The sequence below is a fragment of the Puma concolor genome, chromosome D1 (genome assembly GCF_028749965.1).
Source record: "Puma concolor isolate L17-30 chromosome D1, mPumCon1.1.hap2, whole genome shotgun sequence".
Lineage (NCBI taxonomy): Eukaryota > Metazoa > Chordata > Mammalia > Carnivora > Felidae > Puma > Puma concolor.
In genome coordinates, this window is record NC_141676.1 from 59,088,312 (window position 1) to 59,105,938 (window position 17,627).

The 17,627-nt window shown below is 42.1% G+C and overlaps 1 protein-coding gene across 6 annotated transcripts in view; it reads right to left on the reverse strand.

Annotated features, from left to right (window-relative positions):
* Nucleotides 1-17,627, reverse strand: part of XRRA1 (X-ray radiation resistance associated 1) — a 62,616-nt gene that overhangs the window by 37,749 nt on the left and 7,240 nt on the right. For 5 of the 6 annotated variants that reach the window (XM_086678312.1, XM_086678309.1, XM_025928680.2 and 2 more), the window contains 5 exons: nt 13,870-14,054; nt 10,527-10,598; nt 9,086-9,158; nt 6,250-6,347; nt 682-815 (listed from right to left, as the gene is read on the reverse strand). In XM_086678312.1, coding sequence (XP_086534438.1) covers nt 682-815; nt 6,250-6,347; nt 9,086-9,158; nt 10,527-10,598; nt 13,870-14,054 — 562 coding nt within the window. The remainder of the gene's footprint in view (nt 1-681; nt 816-6,249; nt 6,348-9,085; nt 9,159-10,526; nt 10,599-13,869; nt 14,055-17,627) is intronic. The other variant, XM_086678310.1, reaches the window with a different exon arrangement.

The following is a 17,627-nucleotide window of genomic DNA, read 5'->3' on the forward strand; positions in this document are numbered from 1 at the left end:
AGACCCTTGGAATACATGCAGAATCTACATAAGAAAAGAACATAATGGCCATAAGCATGGTCTCTAGACCATGCTTAAATTCTGACTCAGCCACTTATTAGCAGTTATTTAACATATCTGTGCCTCAATTTCCTCATCTATAAAAGAGGGATAATAATAGGACACCTATTTCATAGGATTGTTGTGAGGATCAAATGAGTTAATATGTATATGTGCTGAGAACCATGTCTGGCACATAGTAAGCACTATGTATATGGCATTATTACGAACAGAGAAAGGACTGGTACATTCTGGTCAGAAAGCATGGACTGAACAAAGGTGCAAAATGGTAACATACAAAGCATAGTAGGTTTGTGAAGGGGAAAAGTCTGGCAAGAGCAATGTCCACAATTTACCCATGACCAATCAGAGGTAGGGAAAGGGACTTGTTAGATACCTAAACGTCTCCTAATAGCATAGAAGAGTGTGAGGCCACCCATCTGAGGCCTAGTCATTCTTTGGGTCCCTGCTTCCATGACTGTCTTTCTTAGGAACTTCAGTCAGTAGCATTTTCCCTGCTTTGAGCACTTACAGCCTGTCTTTATAGCACTTCTGAGCTGCTCTGGGCTATTTCTTTGCATAACTTGCACCCAAAGGTTCATGAGGGAACACGTGGCATGGACCTTAGAATGTAGAACTTACTGTTCTGTGACAGCCAAATTGAGTGGCAGGGAAGTGAGCCCATTGCCTGTGAGGAGCAGGACACGGAGGTGTGGCAGAATCCCCAGATCACAAATGGCCTCTGCAGTCAGGCTGTTAAAGGAAAGGTCCAGGAACTATGGTACAAAGATAAAAGATGGGAGAGTAGAAGCACTATGCATGACAACGATGCTCACATGTGAGGTGGGAGCTAACTACTTTTTTTTTTTTTAACCTTCTGGGCAGCCCCATCACTCACAAGCCTAAAACCCTCTTGATTCCCTGGATTAACATTCAAGGCCTATTATAGTCCTTTCCCAGCCTATTTTCTAGCTTTAGCTCCCACTGCAAATCTTGATTTGTCCTGTGGTGCTGACCAAAGTGACATCTTTCCCATTCCCTGCATCATCCCACCTAGAGATAACTGCTTGAGCTTTTCACTCAACCAGGAATGCCCTTTCTCCCATGCGTCTGAATCCAAGCCCCAAAAGGGCAACTCAAAAGCTGCATCCTTATAAAATCTTTCCTAATCCCCCAGCCAGATGGAATCTCTCTCTCCCCTGACGTTAAGTGCTTTATCTAGGGGTACTTCTCATAGTCAACCAGGTATCTGATAGTTGGATACACATCTTAAGAATAGGGATATTGGGGGGCGCCTGGGTGGCGCAGTCGGTTAAGCGTCCGACTTCAGCCAGGTCACGATCTCGCGGTCCGTGAGTTCGAGTCCCGCGTCAGGCTCTGGGCTGATGGCTCAGAGCCTGGAGCCTGTTTCCGATTCTGTGTCTCCCTCTCTCTCTGCCCCTCCCCTGTTCATGCTCTGTCTCTCTCTGTCCCAAAAATAAATAAACATTGAAAAAAAAAAATTTAAAAAAAAAAAAAAAAAAGAATAGGGATATTGGTACATGGATGTACCTAGCATAGTCCTGGCACACAGTTGTGGACTAGACCATAAACTGTCAGGTCAAGGGCCATGCTCCTCTATTGCTATATCCTTGTAATCTAGCATAGGACCTTGCACATAGTAGGTGCATATAAAAAATCAGCTGAAATGAACTGGCTTATGAGGGCAATGACCCAAACTTTCACCTCATTATCAACCAAGGCCACCTAGACTTATGAAATAATTGGGTCAGGGGCCTGTCGGTAAACTGAGTGTCTATGTGCAAAAACAAAGGTAGTTGGGATAAATGATATCAACTAGTCTTTTTTCTCTCTCTTTTGGGCCTCTCTAGACACTCATTTCAGCACTTATGTATAAATCTGCTTCTTCTCCTCCCCTTCCATCCATATATACCCTTTGAAGCTTAGGGAGGGAGCCAAACCATAAGAGACTCTTAAAACCTGAGAATAAACTGAGGGTTGATGGGGGGTGTGAGGGAGGGGGAAGTGGGTGATGGACATTGAGGAGGGCACCTGTTGGGATGAGCACTGGGTGTTGTATGGAAACCAATTTGACAATAAATTTCATATTAAAAAATAAATAAAGAAAAAGAAAAAGAAAAATATGGGGGCAATTTCAGCATCTTATCCAGCTGGTGAAGGAACAAGGTCTTTGGTCGACAATGTCAGTGTTACACAGTCAGACATATAAACAACTGACTGTAGGTCACTACCAGAGGAGGACTGGGTTTGGTCTGACTCCACTGTTATAATTATTGTCCCTGTAGACCTGAGTTTGACCCAAATGTGTGATTTGGGCAAATGACTTAACCTGAGCTTCCTTATCTACAAAGTAGAAATAATAATGAGTCCTTGGGGTGCCTGTGTGGCTCAGTCAGTTAAGTGTCCAACTCTTGATTTCAGCTCAGGTCATGATCTCACAGTTCGTGAGTTGGAGCCCGGCATCAGGCTCTGCACTGACAGCGTGGAGCCTGCTTGGGATTCTCTTTCTCCCTTTCTGCTCCCTCCCCTGCTCGCTCGCTCTCTCTCAAATAAACTTTAATAATGAGTCCTTATGAGGAATTATGTGGATAAAACCTTTAGCATGAGTTTGCCACATAGTAAGAACTTAGTTAATGTTGGCTGTCATCATTATAACCATCCTTTCATTCAAGAACCTTACACTAAAGGTTGCTTTGTACCAGTCTCTGTCCTCTTTCTGCTAGCTCACAACCTAGTTGGAAAGCTAGATACATACATGTATCTATTAAGTAGTAATGCTGCTGGGATAGAGGTCTGAACACAGACCAATGGAAGCACACAGGAAGGAATAGTCAGCTCTACCAAAGGATGTAGCAGCTTCACAGAACAGGTGATGCTTGAGTTATCTTCAGAAACTAGTTGGTAGTCACCAAATTGTTGAGGGCAAAAAGACATGCAGTACAGCAAGAAGCATGTACAGAAACCAGGAGGCAAGAGGTAGCCTAGCCTGTTCTGAGAACTGTAAACAGTTTGGGTATGACTAGAGTCTGTGGTATAACAGAGGGCTTGATAAGACTGGGCAGGCCATGAAAGCTACCAAGCACCAAAGGAGTGCTGAGTTCATGCCACCATCAGCAAATTCCAAGTTTTGAGAGTTCACACAAAGGTGTGATTCCACTTGGCAGGGGCAAAGTGAGAAGCTTTCGAGGAAGAAGACTTGGAAAGCTGGCTCGGATAATCACAGTTTGTAAAGGTGGGGAAAATCCTCTCCCTCGTACCCATATGTGCGCAGTAAATAAGACCTATGGATTCTATCTCCTTAATATCTCTCATTCTTGTTCCCTCCAACTGATTCTTCATGCAGCAACCCTACCTATCATCCACCGGATACTTCAAACTCCTTAGGAAGGCTTCCAAGGCTTCCCACGGTCTCTCTTCTGCCACCTCTCCAGGCTCATCTGTCACTACACTCTACTGTGCTTCACTCTCCATTCCAACCACACTGAGCTGTTTCATCAGTGTTGTAGCTCAGGGGTTGGTAAACTAACGCCTCTGAGCCACATCCATCCTGCTGTCTGTTTTGTAGGGCCTCTGGGCTAAGAATAATTTTTATACTTTTAAATGGTTGAAAAAAGATCAAAGACTAATGTGTGAAAATTATGTGCAATTCAAATTTGAGCATCATAAAGTTTTATTGGCGCACAGCCATGCTCATTTGTTTACATTGTATCTATTGCTGCTTTCCTTTATAACAGAACTAATTATGACATAACTAGTTGTGACTAGTTATGACCATACAGAGCACAAACCTTAAAACATTCACTGTCTGGCCTCCTACAGAAAAAGTTTGCTGACCCTTGTCCTAGTTGGTTTGGCTATTCAATATTGGGTCCAAATTTGTTTTCCATAGAATTAAGGGCAGCTCAAAGAAATGAATAGCCTTAGAATCACAGGTCACAGAACTTCATAGCTGGCCCAGAATTTATAGAGGGGGGAGTTTAAGTCCCAGAGAAGGGAAGTGAGTTGGCCAAGGAACTATGTCAGAGCAGTGGCAGAATCAAGACAAGAAACAAGGTCTCCTGACTTTGGGCAGGGCTCCAACTGAGCCTTTTTCAGACCTGAATGTAGAAAACCAAATCATGGCAAAGTTAAGTTTTTCGAAATTGACTGCTGAAGAATTCTACTCTTCTGGTGGCAGCCTTTCTGGCAAACAAGAACAGAAGATTCCTAACCTCCTGCATCTGCTGAGTCACATCAAGTTTTATTACAATTCAAAGTATTCATTACTGTGAACTGCAAATTCAGGACTTTTGACAGCTTTATGCTTTTTCTTAGAGAGACCTTGCAAATCATAGAGACAGAAACAAATGATTAGCCAAGAGATTTCCTTTTCTCATTTATATTCAGCATCTTGACTTTGGTCTGCTCTCTTATGTAAATAAATTCCCTTGGGTAAGGCTGGGTCTGCTGGATAAATAATCTTTATCAGAAGGTATCAAACTATGAAGTGGGACATCCAAGAATCAATCACGGTGAACCATTAGAGCCAAGCTAGTCAGCTGTGGGGTCTGAGCCTATAGTCATGTCCCCTTCCTATGGCCCACTGGCACTTGAAATAGGGGTTTGAAATAGTGGGTGTGAGGAAGACAAGATGCCTGGCACGATGCATGACACACAGGAACTCAAATGACTACTCTTTTAAAAAGTAAAATAACTCCCAGAATGGAAGGTTATAAGAAGCTTCCAGGTCTGTACGTCACAGAAATGGCTACCCGTTTGGCTAATGGCTATCTCTAACATCTGGAATCTCTTTTCCACTGTTTATACTGAAATATTGTATACAATTTTTTTTTTTTTAACACAGCACAAAATCACACCAGTTGTTATCAATTTACACTCACTCTGTTTTACTGGACTTTTAAGAGCTCTGCTTCCTGGACAATTCTTAGGACCACTCCTATTACAAATCATAGTAAATCACTGCTATCCTCAATATGACTTGAAACCATGGAGAAAAAGTACCATTACATTGAGTATAGCATGTTTTAAGAACACAAGGACATATAATCCATTTTAGGAAGATTGCCATCCCAAGCAGTTAAAACTTTTTAAAACTTTGGCATACAAAGGGCATTAACTCTGAAATATTCACTCTTGTGGAAGGACTCTCTCTCTCTCTTTAGCAAGACTAAGTGAGGCTTTTGTGAAGAGTGGCTGACCCTTCATTAAATAATTTAAGTTATTAACTCTTTGGGGTCAACCCCAAGGTTTATGACATACAGACATTCGGCTGAGATTTGAATCTGAAACACTTCTACTATAAGGCCAACATGTGGGGAAGAGTCCATTATTCAGTGAATCAGCCTGGCCAGATGCCCAATCCCACACCTTGCTCCAATTCTGTGGTTCTCTAATCTCCATGCATGCAGTGCCTCTGAGGTAGTGACATAAGCTTTGTTTCTTTGTGGAAAATGGCCCTAAAGTTTTCATGGAAGTTGAAGAGGTGATTAACTTGAAGTATGAGAACATGCATAGAAAATACATCACTACGGGAAACTTAATTTAGGATAACGACAAGAATACCAACAAATTTTACTGTAATTTTGAATCTGAGATTTAGAGAACAGCTATGGATGTACAAATGTCAAGAGTATACTGTAGAGCTCATAGAATTCATGTTTTATTTCACAGTCCCTCTGGGCCTATGAACTAGGCCTTTAGCCTCTTTATCGGAGCCCACTGGAGCCAATCTGGTTCATTCAGACCAGGATGGGTCTCTGGATTCAGTCCATAATGCCTCTAGTTCAGCTGGTCCAATCTGCTATGTCTAGCACTTAACCTCCAAGGCTCTTTAGCTGCCACTGGATCCAGACCTCCCCTCAAACTCTACTTCCAATAGTATTCTATTTAAACTCGTTTTTTTTTTTTGCACAGACTCCTTTGACATGATGTTTGGCATTTATTTTCCCAGACCATGTACAATGGCCATTGGTATGATACAGTGTCACCTATGTATCACTGCTGCCACTACCACTACCCTCATCACCACCACCAACCCTACCACCCTCACCAGAGGACTACTGTCAAGCAAGGGTCTGGCTGTAAAGGCCCAGAGAGCTCCTTCCCACCAGTTATAATCAGTAGAGACCTCTACACCCATTCCTTACAAGGAAACAGGTGGGCACCAAAAACTCCCTACCTCCAACTTACTTCCAAGAACTTAAAGTCTCCATATTTCACGTAGATGGTTTTGATTCCATTAAGTGCGAGCTCCAGTTCCTTTAAGGCTGGAAATGTATGAAATGCCTCTACAGGAGAAAGAGAAAATCAGCTACTTGTGAAGGACCTTAAGACCTTAAGACAGAGTTAACAGTGGTCATTTACTGGGTTCTCACTGGGTTAGGCCAGGTTTGCAGTCAGGTGCTTTGTACATATGTCCTTTAAATCTCTAACAACACTGAACAATAGGGATTACTACTCTCATTCTACTGCCGAGGAAATCGAAGCTTGGCTAGGCTAAGTGATTTGCTAGAATGGAATCGCTGGGAAATAAAAGGGCCAAGAATTGAATCTAATGTCTAACTCCAAAGCCCACTTAAAAATTATCTTTGTCATTTCTTATTATAAAAGTAAAACATGCCTACCAAAAAAAGTTTAAAAATACAGAAGAACAAAAGTTCCCTTGAATCTCAACACCCAGAGATAACCATTGAAAGTTTCATGTATAATACTCCAGAATTTTTCTCATGTGTACAGTGAAACACACACACCTTGTTACACAAATAGAATCATACCATACACATTGTGACTTGCTTAATGATATGGCTTAAAGATTGTTCCAGGTCAAAACAGGTAGATCTGCATATGTCTGAATTATGTTTCATATTATAGACATACCTTAATTTATTTAACCATTCCCTTATCGATAGCCTTTAGGCTATCTGGACAAAAAATAAGAACACTTTTCCCTTTCTGTATGAGAATTGGACTTTGGGTTAACTTTCTTGCCCTGTTCCCTGGTAACCTGAAACAAATGGTATGGTAACATAGTTAGGCAATATTATTGTGGTAAAAATGATGCCAGACTGGTAAATCACATCTGGACTAGGAGAAACTAGAAATGAACTATAAACATCTGAAGGCGGCATCATAACTTTGGGCTTTGGATGTGTGGTGATTCCCATCATTAGTCATGTCCTTTGCAAGAACTCTAGGAGCCATGTCTATGGAGTATTACAATAGCTATTTGCTCTTGTGGGGAATGAGGCTGCTAATCTAGAGTGGCTCCTACATCTACCCAATGAAGAGTCTTATTCTCTTGGACCTTGGACCTGAGCAGGGGGCTACAGAGAACGGCCCGTGAATGGAGGTACAGACTGCTACATGAACTGCTGTGAGGAGTGCACCGAAGAGCACCTACAGACGCTGTGCTGCTGGGACACTGCATGGAATGACTTAGAGCCTTCTGATGTCAAGTGGGGTCTTGTGAGTCAGAATGTTCAGTAGAGCCTAAGAAAAAGACTGCTTGGTAGGTATTTCAGGATGTTTCCAATGAACATCCTTGTACAAGTTTGTTTCTGTAGGATAAATTCCTGAAAGTGAAACTACTTGATTAAAGGCAATGACTACTTTGACACTGCCAAACTGTCTTCCAAAGATGTTGCCCCAATTTATTACACTTCTGCCAGTGAATATGAAAGTATCCATGTCCCCATCAATGCTGGCTGTCATCAATCAGTCCTCATTTTTGCCAATATTTGATAGGCAAAATATAGGATTGTGATGCTGTTAATTATTAGTGAGGTTGAGCATCTTTTCATAGGCCTGTTGGCCTTTGTATTTCAAGCCCATGTTCCTGATAGACCGCCCTGTTTCCTCAAGGGCAGAGACTGTGTCACATGCTTCTTTAAAAACATCCTTCACATTCAACCATTAAAAACTGACCTCACCATATTTTCCCCTAAACTTGACTCTCCTCTAGTGTTCTCTGTCTCAGTGAACCCTTTGGTTCCTTCCTCTTTCCATATGCCCAGTAGCTACCAAATCCTGTTATTTCTACCTCTCCTGAATCTCTCTTGCAATCCTCCTTACCCCAACTGCCTAGCTCAGGCCTCCCCACCCCTCCCCTGGAAAAAATGAAATCATCTCCCAGATTTTCTGGTCCCTGTCTTCTTATCATTTACTTTCCTCATGGCTACCACTGAGCCTCTCTACTTACAAGCGTTTCAAGGCTCTCTTCTGCCTGCAGGATTAGCAACAACTCAGGGCTCTTGATACTCTAGTCCCTGCCAAGCTTTCCAGAATCCATTTTGCCCTACTCACATGCCTTGCAAACATACAAAGCCTCTGCAGGGTCCTGATCAGGCACTGCTGTCCCACGTCTGCTCCATTGGCCTGAAATACCTTCTGATTCCTGAGGTGCTCCTGTTCATTTTTTAGGTCTCTCTGCTCAGTGCCCCCTTCCTCAGAAGTTTCTCCTGACACTCTGGTCTGGGTTGATGTCTTGCTTATATGCTTGCATATTATTTTCTGATTCCCTCTATTACTGCACTTACCATATCCTGCTATAACTGTGTTTGAACCAATTTTTCCCAACAAACTAAGCTCACCAGAACAGAACTGGACCCATTCATTTCTAAAAGCCAAGCACTCACATAGTCCTGACACCCAGCAGGGGTCGCTATGGACTTGCTGACTAAACAAGAAGCCTTTATGCTCCTATAGGAATTCTTATAAGCTTAAAAGCATTTTTATATACCTGTCTCATCTCACCCTACAAGGCATCCTACCTTGGGGAGGAAGAAAGGAAAGGAATTATCTCCATTTACAGGAAGAGAAGCACCAGCTCACAGAGAAACGCTCTGAAGGAGGTAGTGCCAGCTCTAGGTTGAAATCCCAGTCCAGGGGTTCTCCAGAACCCAGCCTATCACACTCCAAAAAAGAGATGAGCAGCCAGTCATGGATGGACTGACAGGGAAGTTCTAACACAAGCGACTGGCTGTGCTGGCTAAGATGCAGAAGATAGTTTTCAGGAAAAAAAGCTTACCTAAAGGCAGCAGGTTTTCTGAGGCATTGATGTAAATCACCGAGTGAAAATGCTTGAAGTCCTTTTCCTTAGCCTGTGGGAAAGCATTTCAAAAGAACACAAGATTTGTTCCCTGCCTGGAGGCCTTGCCAAAGCTCCGGAACTGCTATCAGAAGGAGCAAAGACCTACAGGGATAAGCTATATTCTTAGCAAAGAGCACCCACTTGCTGAGGGCCAGAATGACTTTTCTGCTTCTTTTTTTTCTATTATGAAATAGTTCAAATGTACAGAAAAGTTTAGAGAATGAAACTCTGAAGACCCCTGTAACCACTATCCCCCTTTAATAAATATGGAGATTTTATGGCCTTTGCTTCAATTTTCCTTAAAGAAATGAAATACTATAGAGTTGGCCATGCCCTCCCTCCATCCCCATATCCTTCCCCAACTGTATCCTTCTCCTTCTCTCACAGATAACAGCTATCCTAAACTGGTGATTATCATTCTCATACTTGTTTCATACTTGTATTCTATATATGTGTACCCATAAACCATATATAGTATTATTTACATGTTTTAAAACACTATGTTATACGCAAATCATACTGTAGGTGTCATTCTGCAACCTGCCTTTTTCACTCAACACTATGTTTTTGAGATTTACTTGTGTTGATACACATAGTTCTTTTGAGATTTATTTTATTTACTTATTTTAATTTTTTTTTAATGTATGTTTATTTTTGAGAGAGACAGAGACAGAATGAGAGTGGGTTAGGTGCAGAGAGAGAGGAAAACACAGAGTCCAAAGCAGGGTCCAGGCTCCGAGCTGTCAGCACATTGCCCGATGTGGGGCTCGAACCCACAAGCTGTGAGATCATGACCTGAGCCGAAGTCGGATGCTCAACCGACTGAGCCACCCAGGTGCCCCATTACTTATTTATTTATTTTAATTTCTGTATAGTATTATACCACCAATTGCTTGTCATATGCCATGGAAGGCCTACAAACCAAAAACATTTGCCATAATTGCAAAAACATTGGCTAATGGGGGCCACAAATGTGGCTCCAGGCTACCTATCAGCCAATTTAAAGAAAGAAACATGATTCATTACATGAGTCACAGTGTGTGTAAGAACAAACCAGCATCTTGGGAGAACCATTACCACTCCTGGCATTGAAACTTAAGAGAAATTTTTTCTGATGGGAACTCAGTGTCACCCCAACAGAATTCTATGACAAATTCAAACCAACTCCCACAATGCTGCTTCCTTTAATTCACCTCACATGGGCCAATGGCTTACAGCAAAAGATTGTATCTAAATGTTGTTTCCACACAGCGAGTCTTTGGCCCTCCCCACCCCCTAGTCCCTAGTCCTCAGGGACTCTGGTGGTACAGAGGACAAACAGCCAGAAGCCACCTCAGGTCTGGCTCATCTCAATCCCATCTCTGCTGGCTGGCCCTACCTTGGAGAACTTCAGGCCGCTCACGTTAATGTTGCACAGGTCTGATGGCTTCCTTACACAATGGTGCTTCAGCTGGAACACAGTGCAGAGAGTCAGCTCTCAAGGCCCCAACAAAGTTTAATAATTGGACAAAACAACAAATGACCCCCTGTTGAGAAAGGCGGCATGGTACAGTGCAAAGAGCATGGGCTTTGGGAGTTGCTCAGAACAGAGCTGCCACCTCAGCCCTTCTACCTCTAAGTTTCCCATCTGCAAGATGGGGATAGTCACACTGACTTTATAGCGTTCTTAGGAGGATCCCTTCATCTCTGTTCCTTCCCTGTCTTTTCTGAGCCCCACTTTTTCTACCTGATTCTTTAAAAAAAAAAATCTGTATTTCTGGGGCTTTACCAGTCTCACTACATGTATAATAATTTATTCTTTGTTCGTTTGTTCACTCTTTAATTCACTAAATATTTACTAAGCATTACTTTGAGCCATGTATTGTGCTAAATATATCAATACATTTTCTTCTAATCCTAACTAAACCCTTTGACATAAGTATGATCATTTTCCTTTTTAAATGAGAGAAATAAGGTTAAGAGAGAAAAAATGCCTTGCCTAAGGTCCCACAGGCAGTAAGTGATAGATGATTTGAATCCACTCTGTGCTCTTTTGACTACCATATGTTGCTCCTTATAAGTAAAAAGTTTGAAGACAATCTCAATATTGGAGCTTCTATTTCTGTTTGACCAAACTTCACTCTTTTTTCTGTTAATAATTTTGTTATAGCATCTATTGTGTTTAGGCATGGAATTAAGCATTTTGAATATTCTAATAACAGCATGGAAGCCAAGTAGCAAGTATTTATAAATGTGACACTTATTTTTTACAGATTTATTTTAAGTAATTTCTACACACAACATGGGGCTCGAACTCACGACCCTGAGATCAAGAGTCAGATGCTCTACTGACTGAGCCAGCCAGGCACCCCTAAATGTGATAAATATTTTAAAGGAGAAATTCAAGATGCTACAGGAGACAATAACGGAAGGCCCTAACCTCAGTATGAAAGTGAGGAAATATTTAGTTGAGGAAGTACTATTTCAGGTGAGACCCAAAAGGTAAGTAGGAGTTGGTCCCATGGAAGTGGGTGGCAGGCCTGTGAAAGCTATCAGGGCAAGAAACAGCTAGGTGCTTTTGAGAGGATGAAAAACAACAAGGCAAGGGAGGCAGCCACTGGATCACCTGGGTCCATACTGACTGTGTAAAGGAGTGTGGATTTTGTTCTACAGTCAGTGGAAAGCTAACAGACTTTTTTTTTTTTGCAAGAGCTGACAGCAATTTTATAAAAATAGCTTTGTCCACTACACACAGAAAAGATTATGAGAGACCAATACACCAGACATTGTTAATTACCTTCCCTAGAGCTAGTTCTCTACTACTTCCATATTAAAGAATCCCAAAGTTATTCACACTTCTCTGAGTGGATATGTCCTTAGGCCCAAGCTCCAAGGATAAGTCCTGACTGTCTAATTCAAGCTTGGAGGTCATGTTCCCCTAACTAATGACTGTTGGGACCTATGATATAGGTCTAGCCAATGAAACAGACACTGGCTACTGGGGGTGGGAGGCCAGTTCTGGGGAGCTCTTTCTTATTTATGAAAATAGACATAAGACAGTGACAATCCTTTTTGTACCTCTGGATGTCATTCTTTATATGTGATGACTGGAGTTGCTGCAGCCATCTTGGGATCATGAAGGCAATCAGCCCAAGAGGACAAGTTAACATGCTAAGGAAATAAGAGCAGAAAGATGAAGGAATCTGGGCCTTTAACACTAAACTCGCCTACCCTGGAATAACAATGCCCCTGGCTTCTTTTATGTGAAATAAAAGCATCCTAGTTGGTTCAAACTAGTTAGGAGGTCATTGAATTAATCTAATAAAAAATGATGGTTGTTCAGATTAGGGTAGAGACAGTGGTGATTAGGAAAATAAAGATTTTAAAACTATTTAATAGAAGTGCCAGGCTTGGTAGTGGTGGGAGTGGGGTGGTAAGGGAGAGGCAAGTGTCGAGCTAACCCCAAGTTACTGGCTTGGTGCCATTACTGAGGCAGTACAGTAAAAAGAAAAGGGGTATGTCTTGGGACTTGGAGTAAGGGGATTGGCACAGCTCAATATGAGGTGTCAGTGGAACATTCAAGTAAAACTATCCAGCAGATAGGTAGGTATCCCATCACTCTGAAAAACACCGTATTGCTTCTGCCATATAAAGGAGCAACATGGGTAACAAACCATGTCGATTAATGTGGGAATATATATGTCGTGAGAAACAAAAGGGAAAAGAAGACTACTATAGTAAGCGTTTCTGCCCTTCCTCAGTACTGTTGTTTCAGTCCTCCGCACCCCCCAGTGAGAAGTGGACATTGTGATGAAGGAAATACCATGGGACTCTGCAAAAAGCTTACACTACCCACTTGAGGTGAGATGCAACCTCAGAGCTTCCTCCTCAAAGCTCTCTTTAAACATCTGATCTGTGTAGAAAGCCACCTGTTGAGAACCATAAGTAGAGCCTGAGAACAGAGTAGAATGCTGGAGAGTTCTTCATAGGGAGTTAGACAAACTGGACTAGATATTAATATTGGTTTACAAATGTGTCTTTCTTTGCCAAGCCACCGAGGCATTGCACAGAGCAGATGTGATCTACCTGGCTGGTCTCCAATACAGTCACCCCGGTCTTCTTCGTAAAGCCTGCCCCAGGTACTAGGTACTATCTGATCAGCTCCCCTAGACTTCAGTGAGATACTAAACCCAAAGGACAAAGTCTGTGGAGTGTGGAATTTCCCCAGTCCCCCCATTCCTGGAAAACGGGAATCTCCACCCTCTACCAGGTACAGGAATGGGATTTTCAATTTACTGTTCCCCTGACCTACTCCTTTGCCTTTCTAACTCAATTGAGTTTTTACCTGATATATTATAAAGGCACAGGCTTTGGAGTCAGTAGACCAGAGTTCTCATCCTGAGTAATTCTAATAATGAATAGACCAGAGTTCTAATTATTAGCTATGGGACCATGGCCAAGGCATATCACCTCTTGGGGTCTCAGTTTTCCCATCTGCACACTGGCAACAACATAATAGGGACAATAATACCTATCTCACAAGGTGGATATAAAGAAAGCTTACATGTAAAGAAAGCTTTGGGTCCCTTCATCATCCTGACTGTACTCAGCCAAGATCACTCTAATAGTTTGGGGTGGGTTGGGGGTAGTTGTACCAGAGTGGAACAGGGCAAGTCCTTGTCTCCCATCAAGACAGTCATCAGCTGATGCTGCCAGCCACTCCAGGATATATTCACTCTCACCAGAAAAGCCTGGTCCAGTATGTGTCCAGGAACATCCTCTTGTTTTTCATGTAGAGACCCTTTCTTCCCCCTGACCTCAAAAGAAACCTTCTTCTGGCTTTCCTGACCTTCAGCTGGTGCCTCAAGCACATTCTTGGGCTGCTTCTTGAGGTTACATTTCCGAGCCACTAACCAGTGTCCTCGGCCTGTTGAGAAGATCAGAAAAATGAGAAGGAGCAAACTCCCCTAAAAGCTACAACTAGTGTGCTTACAGAGTATTTACCTGTAATACCAAAACCAAAAATAGCTCCACATTACCTGATATGCACCAGATACTGTGCTGCTGCTGGTGAGGTGTGTCTGCATACCCACCTCATTTAATTGGCCCCAAACCCCACTGAAAGACATGTTACTGTCCCCGTTTTACAGATGAAAAGGCTAAGACTCAAAGAGGTGGAATGACCTCCTCAATTCCTTCCTCCACACTTTTGTCTCTAAATGCTAATTTTCCTTTTAAGACCCCAGACCAAGTATTTCCTGTTTTACAAAGCTTTCTCTGACTCTCCTCAGCAGACTTGATTATTCTTTCCTACACTGGCTACTCTCCCATCTCTCATCTCTTGGCTAAAGCTAAATGAGTGGAGTCAACTCATCAGGCTCCATTTTGCTGGACTTTATCTTGGATCCCATTATTATAGGGGAAAGGTTGTATTAGGAGTTCAGGATAAGAAGATGACAGTTCTGGGGTGCCTGATGGCTCAGTCAGTTAACGTGTTCAACTCTTGATCTCAGCTTAGGCCCTGATCTCAGGGTTGTGAGTTTAAGCCCTGCATTGGACTCCACACCAAAAGAAAATGATAGGACAGTTGGCACTTAAAAAAAACTCAATACATTTTACTGTGTTAAGAACGCAAAAATTTGTGTAAGCAAAAAAGAATATGAGGTTTACTAGTAAGTTCACCTATCATGACAACATTCTAGAATCTGTGCCCTCCTACATCAGTTTATTTGTTCCAAGGCATTCATTGCAATCTGTAATTATTTTGTTTGCTTGTTTTTTGTCTGCTTTGCCCTGCAGAGACTTTGATTCGTCACAGTATTCCCAAGGCCTACGTAGAATTTCCCATATTGTGAGTATGGCTGAATGAATGCTGAGCCATAACCCCTACCCACAATTACTCATCCAGACCTTTTCTGAGCATCAACATTGTGCTAGGAGCTAGGGCTGTGGAGATGAGTAAGACAGAGGCCCTGACTCAAAGAGCTTAATAATAGAAGGGGTACTGTAAAAGCACTGAAAGGCGAGCCACCAGCCTAGGCAAAGCTAGATCTAGTAAGTTTAAGGTTGACTAGATGGCAATGGAAAAGACAGGTATCCTGGGCAGAGGGAAGAGCACAAGAAGTACCCAGAAGCAAAAAAGATCAGGAGCACGCAGAAGAACAGCACAGAGCTGTGGGAATCAGCTCAGTGCCTCTGAGCATTGACTCCCTGTCCTCATAGTCCACTATCCTGCTTCAGGGGCTTGCCCTGACTCAACCTGCCTCTTGGATGCAGCTCCTGCCCTATGTCTGCCATGAACCATCTCCCACTCCCACTCTGGGCCTGACATTCCAGATAATCCATTTCTCAGGGTTGTCCCCATCTGGGGCATAGACCTTTGTCCTATTCTAATAGCCCTCCCAGAGACTCCAGTGTGAGTTAGTGCCCAAATTCCCAACATGACCAGAAAGTAAGGCTCAGACTGTGTAGAAGATGAACATGAGGGAAAAGAGATGAGGCTAAGGAGGTCAGCAGACTCAGATCAGAAAAGGTCTGGAGGATCAGAATAAGGAGATTGGTTTTTTGATTTTTGTTTGTTTGTTTGTTTGTTCTTTATGAGACAGCAAGCGAGAGAATCTTTCTGACACTACAGAGACTGACAGGGGGCTCGATCTCATGAACTGGGAGATTATGACCTAGTAGGACGCTTAACTAACTGAACCACCCAGGTATCCCAAGAAGCTTGAGTTTTAAAGGGGTAGACTTTTAGCACAAAGAGTACCCATGGGAATGTTCCCCCCACTGTATTTTTTCATTTTGAGATGACATAAGACTTCTAGAAAAGTTGTGAAAATAATAGTTTCTCTACAGGTTTCACCCAGTTCCCCCAATGTTAACATCTTAAATAATCATAATGATTGAAGGCAAAAAATTAACACTGGTACATCAGTAACTAATCCAAAGCCTCCTTTGAATTTTGCCAGTTTTCTCACTAATGTCCCCTTTCTGTTTCCAGGGTATCTCACATTTCATTTAGTTGTCATGTCTCCTTAGAATCTCCCAATCTGTGACACTTCTTCAGTCTTTCTTTTTTTCTTATGTGATCTTGACACTTTTGAAGAGGACTGGTCAATTATTTTATAGAATGTCCCTCGGGGCGCCTGGGTGGCGCAGTCGGCTAAGCGTCCGACTTCAGCCAGGTCACGATCTCGCAGTCTGTGAGTTCGAGCCCCGCATCGGGCTCTGGGCTGATGGCTCAGAGCCTGGAGCCTGTTTCCAATTCTGTGTCTCCCTCTCTCCCTGCCCCTCCCCCGTTCATGCTCTGTCTCTCTCTGTCCCAAAAATAAATAAACGTTGAAAAAAAAAATTAAAAAAAAAAAAATGTCCCTCAATTTGAATTTGTTGTATGCTTTCCTATAATTAGACTAAGGTTCTGTGCTTTGGCAAAACTAGCACAGAAGTGATGCTGTGCCCTTCTCAGTGCATGATATCAGATGACAGATGATATCAATATATCTGATTACTGGTGATGTTAATTTTGATCACTTGGTTAGGGTGTTGGTTCCAACTTCCCTACTGAGAAGTTATTATTTTTCACTTTGTAATTAATAAAGATACCTTGAGACTATGCAAATGTCCTGTTCCTCACCATACTTTGACCCACTAATTCTAGCATCTGTGATGGTTGATTTTATATGTCAATTGGCTAGGCTATGGTAAACAGTTATTCAATCAAACACTAATCTAGGTGTTGCTGTCAACGTATTTTGTAGATGTGGCTAACATCTGCAATCAGTTGACTTTAAGTAAAGGAGACTATCCTCAATAATGTACATGGGCCTCACTCAATCAGTTGAAAAAACTTAAAAGCAAAACCTGAGGTTTTCCAAAGGAGGAAAAACTGTTGCCTTAAGACCTCAGCATCAGATCTTCCCTACAGATTTCAGTCTTGCCAGCATATTATTCATAATTATGCCAGCATAATTTCATAAGCCAATTCCATAATACACATATGTATATGGAAACAGAATGAGTAGGATATAAATACATATCCAATTGGTTCTATTTCTCTGGAGAATCCTGATACACAACCATAGAAGCTTCTTATCTGTAAAAAGTATTATTGTGATGTTTTAACAGTGATTTCCTATTTCCTTCATTCCTTCTTCATACATTAACTGAAATTCTACTGTAGGAAGAGTTGTTCCTTTTCCTACACTTATTTAAATATTCAAATATTTATTTTTATCAGTATGGGCTCATGCATATTTATTTACAACCCAATTCTACCTTTATTTATTTTGTTGTTTAGGCTGTCCCAGCTTTGGCCACTGGGAACTTCTTCAGGTTAGCTCCTATGTCCTTCTTATACGCCCTCCTCATTTTTCTGAGCACTTCTGTACTTTCTATTACTATACAACGTTCCAGGTACAATTTGTATTTTTCTGGCCCCAGCCCTGGAAACAATGTTTTCTCTGAGGAGCCCCGGCTCTTTTACTGGAGAATCATATTCAGAAAC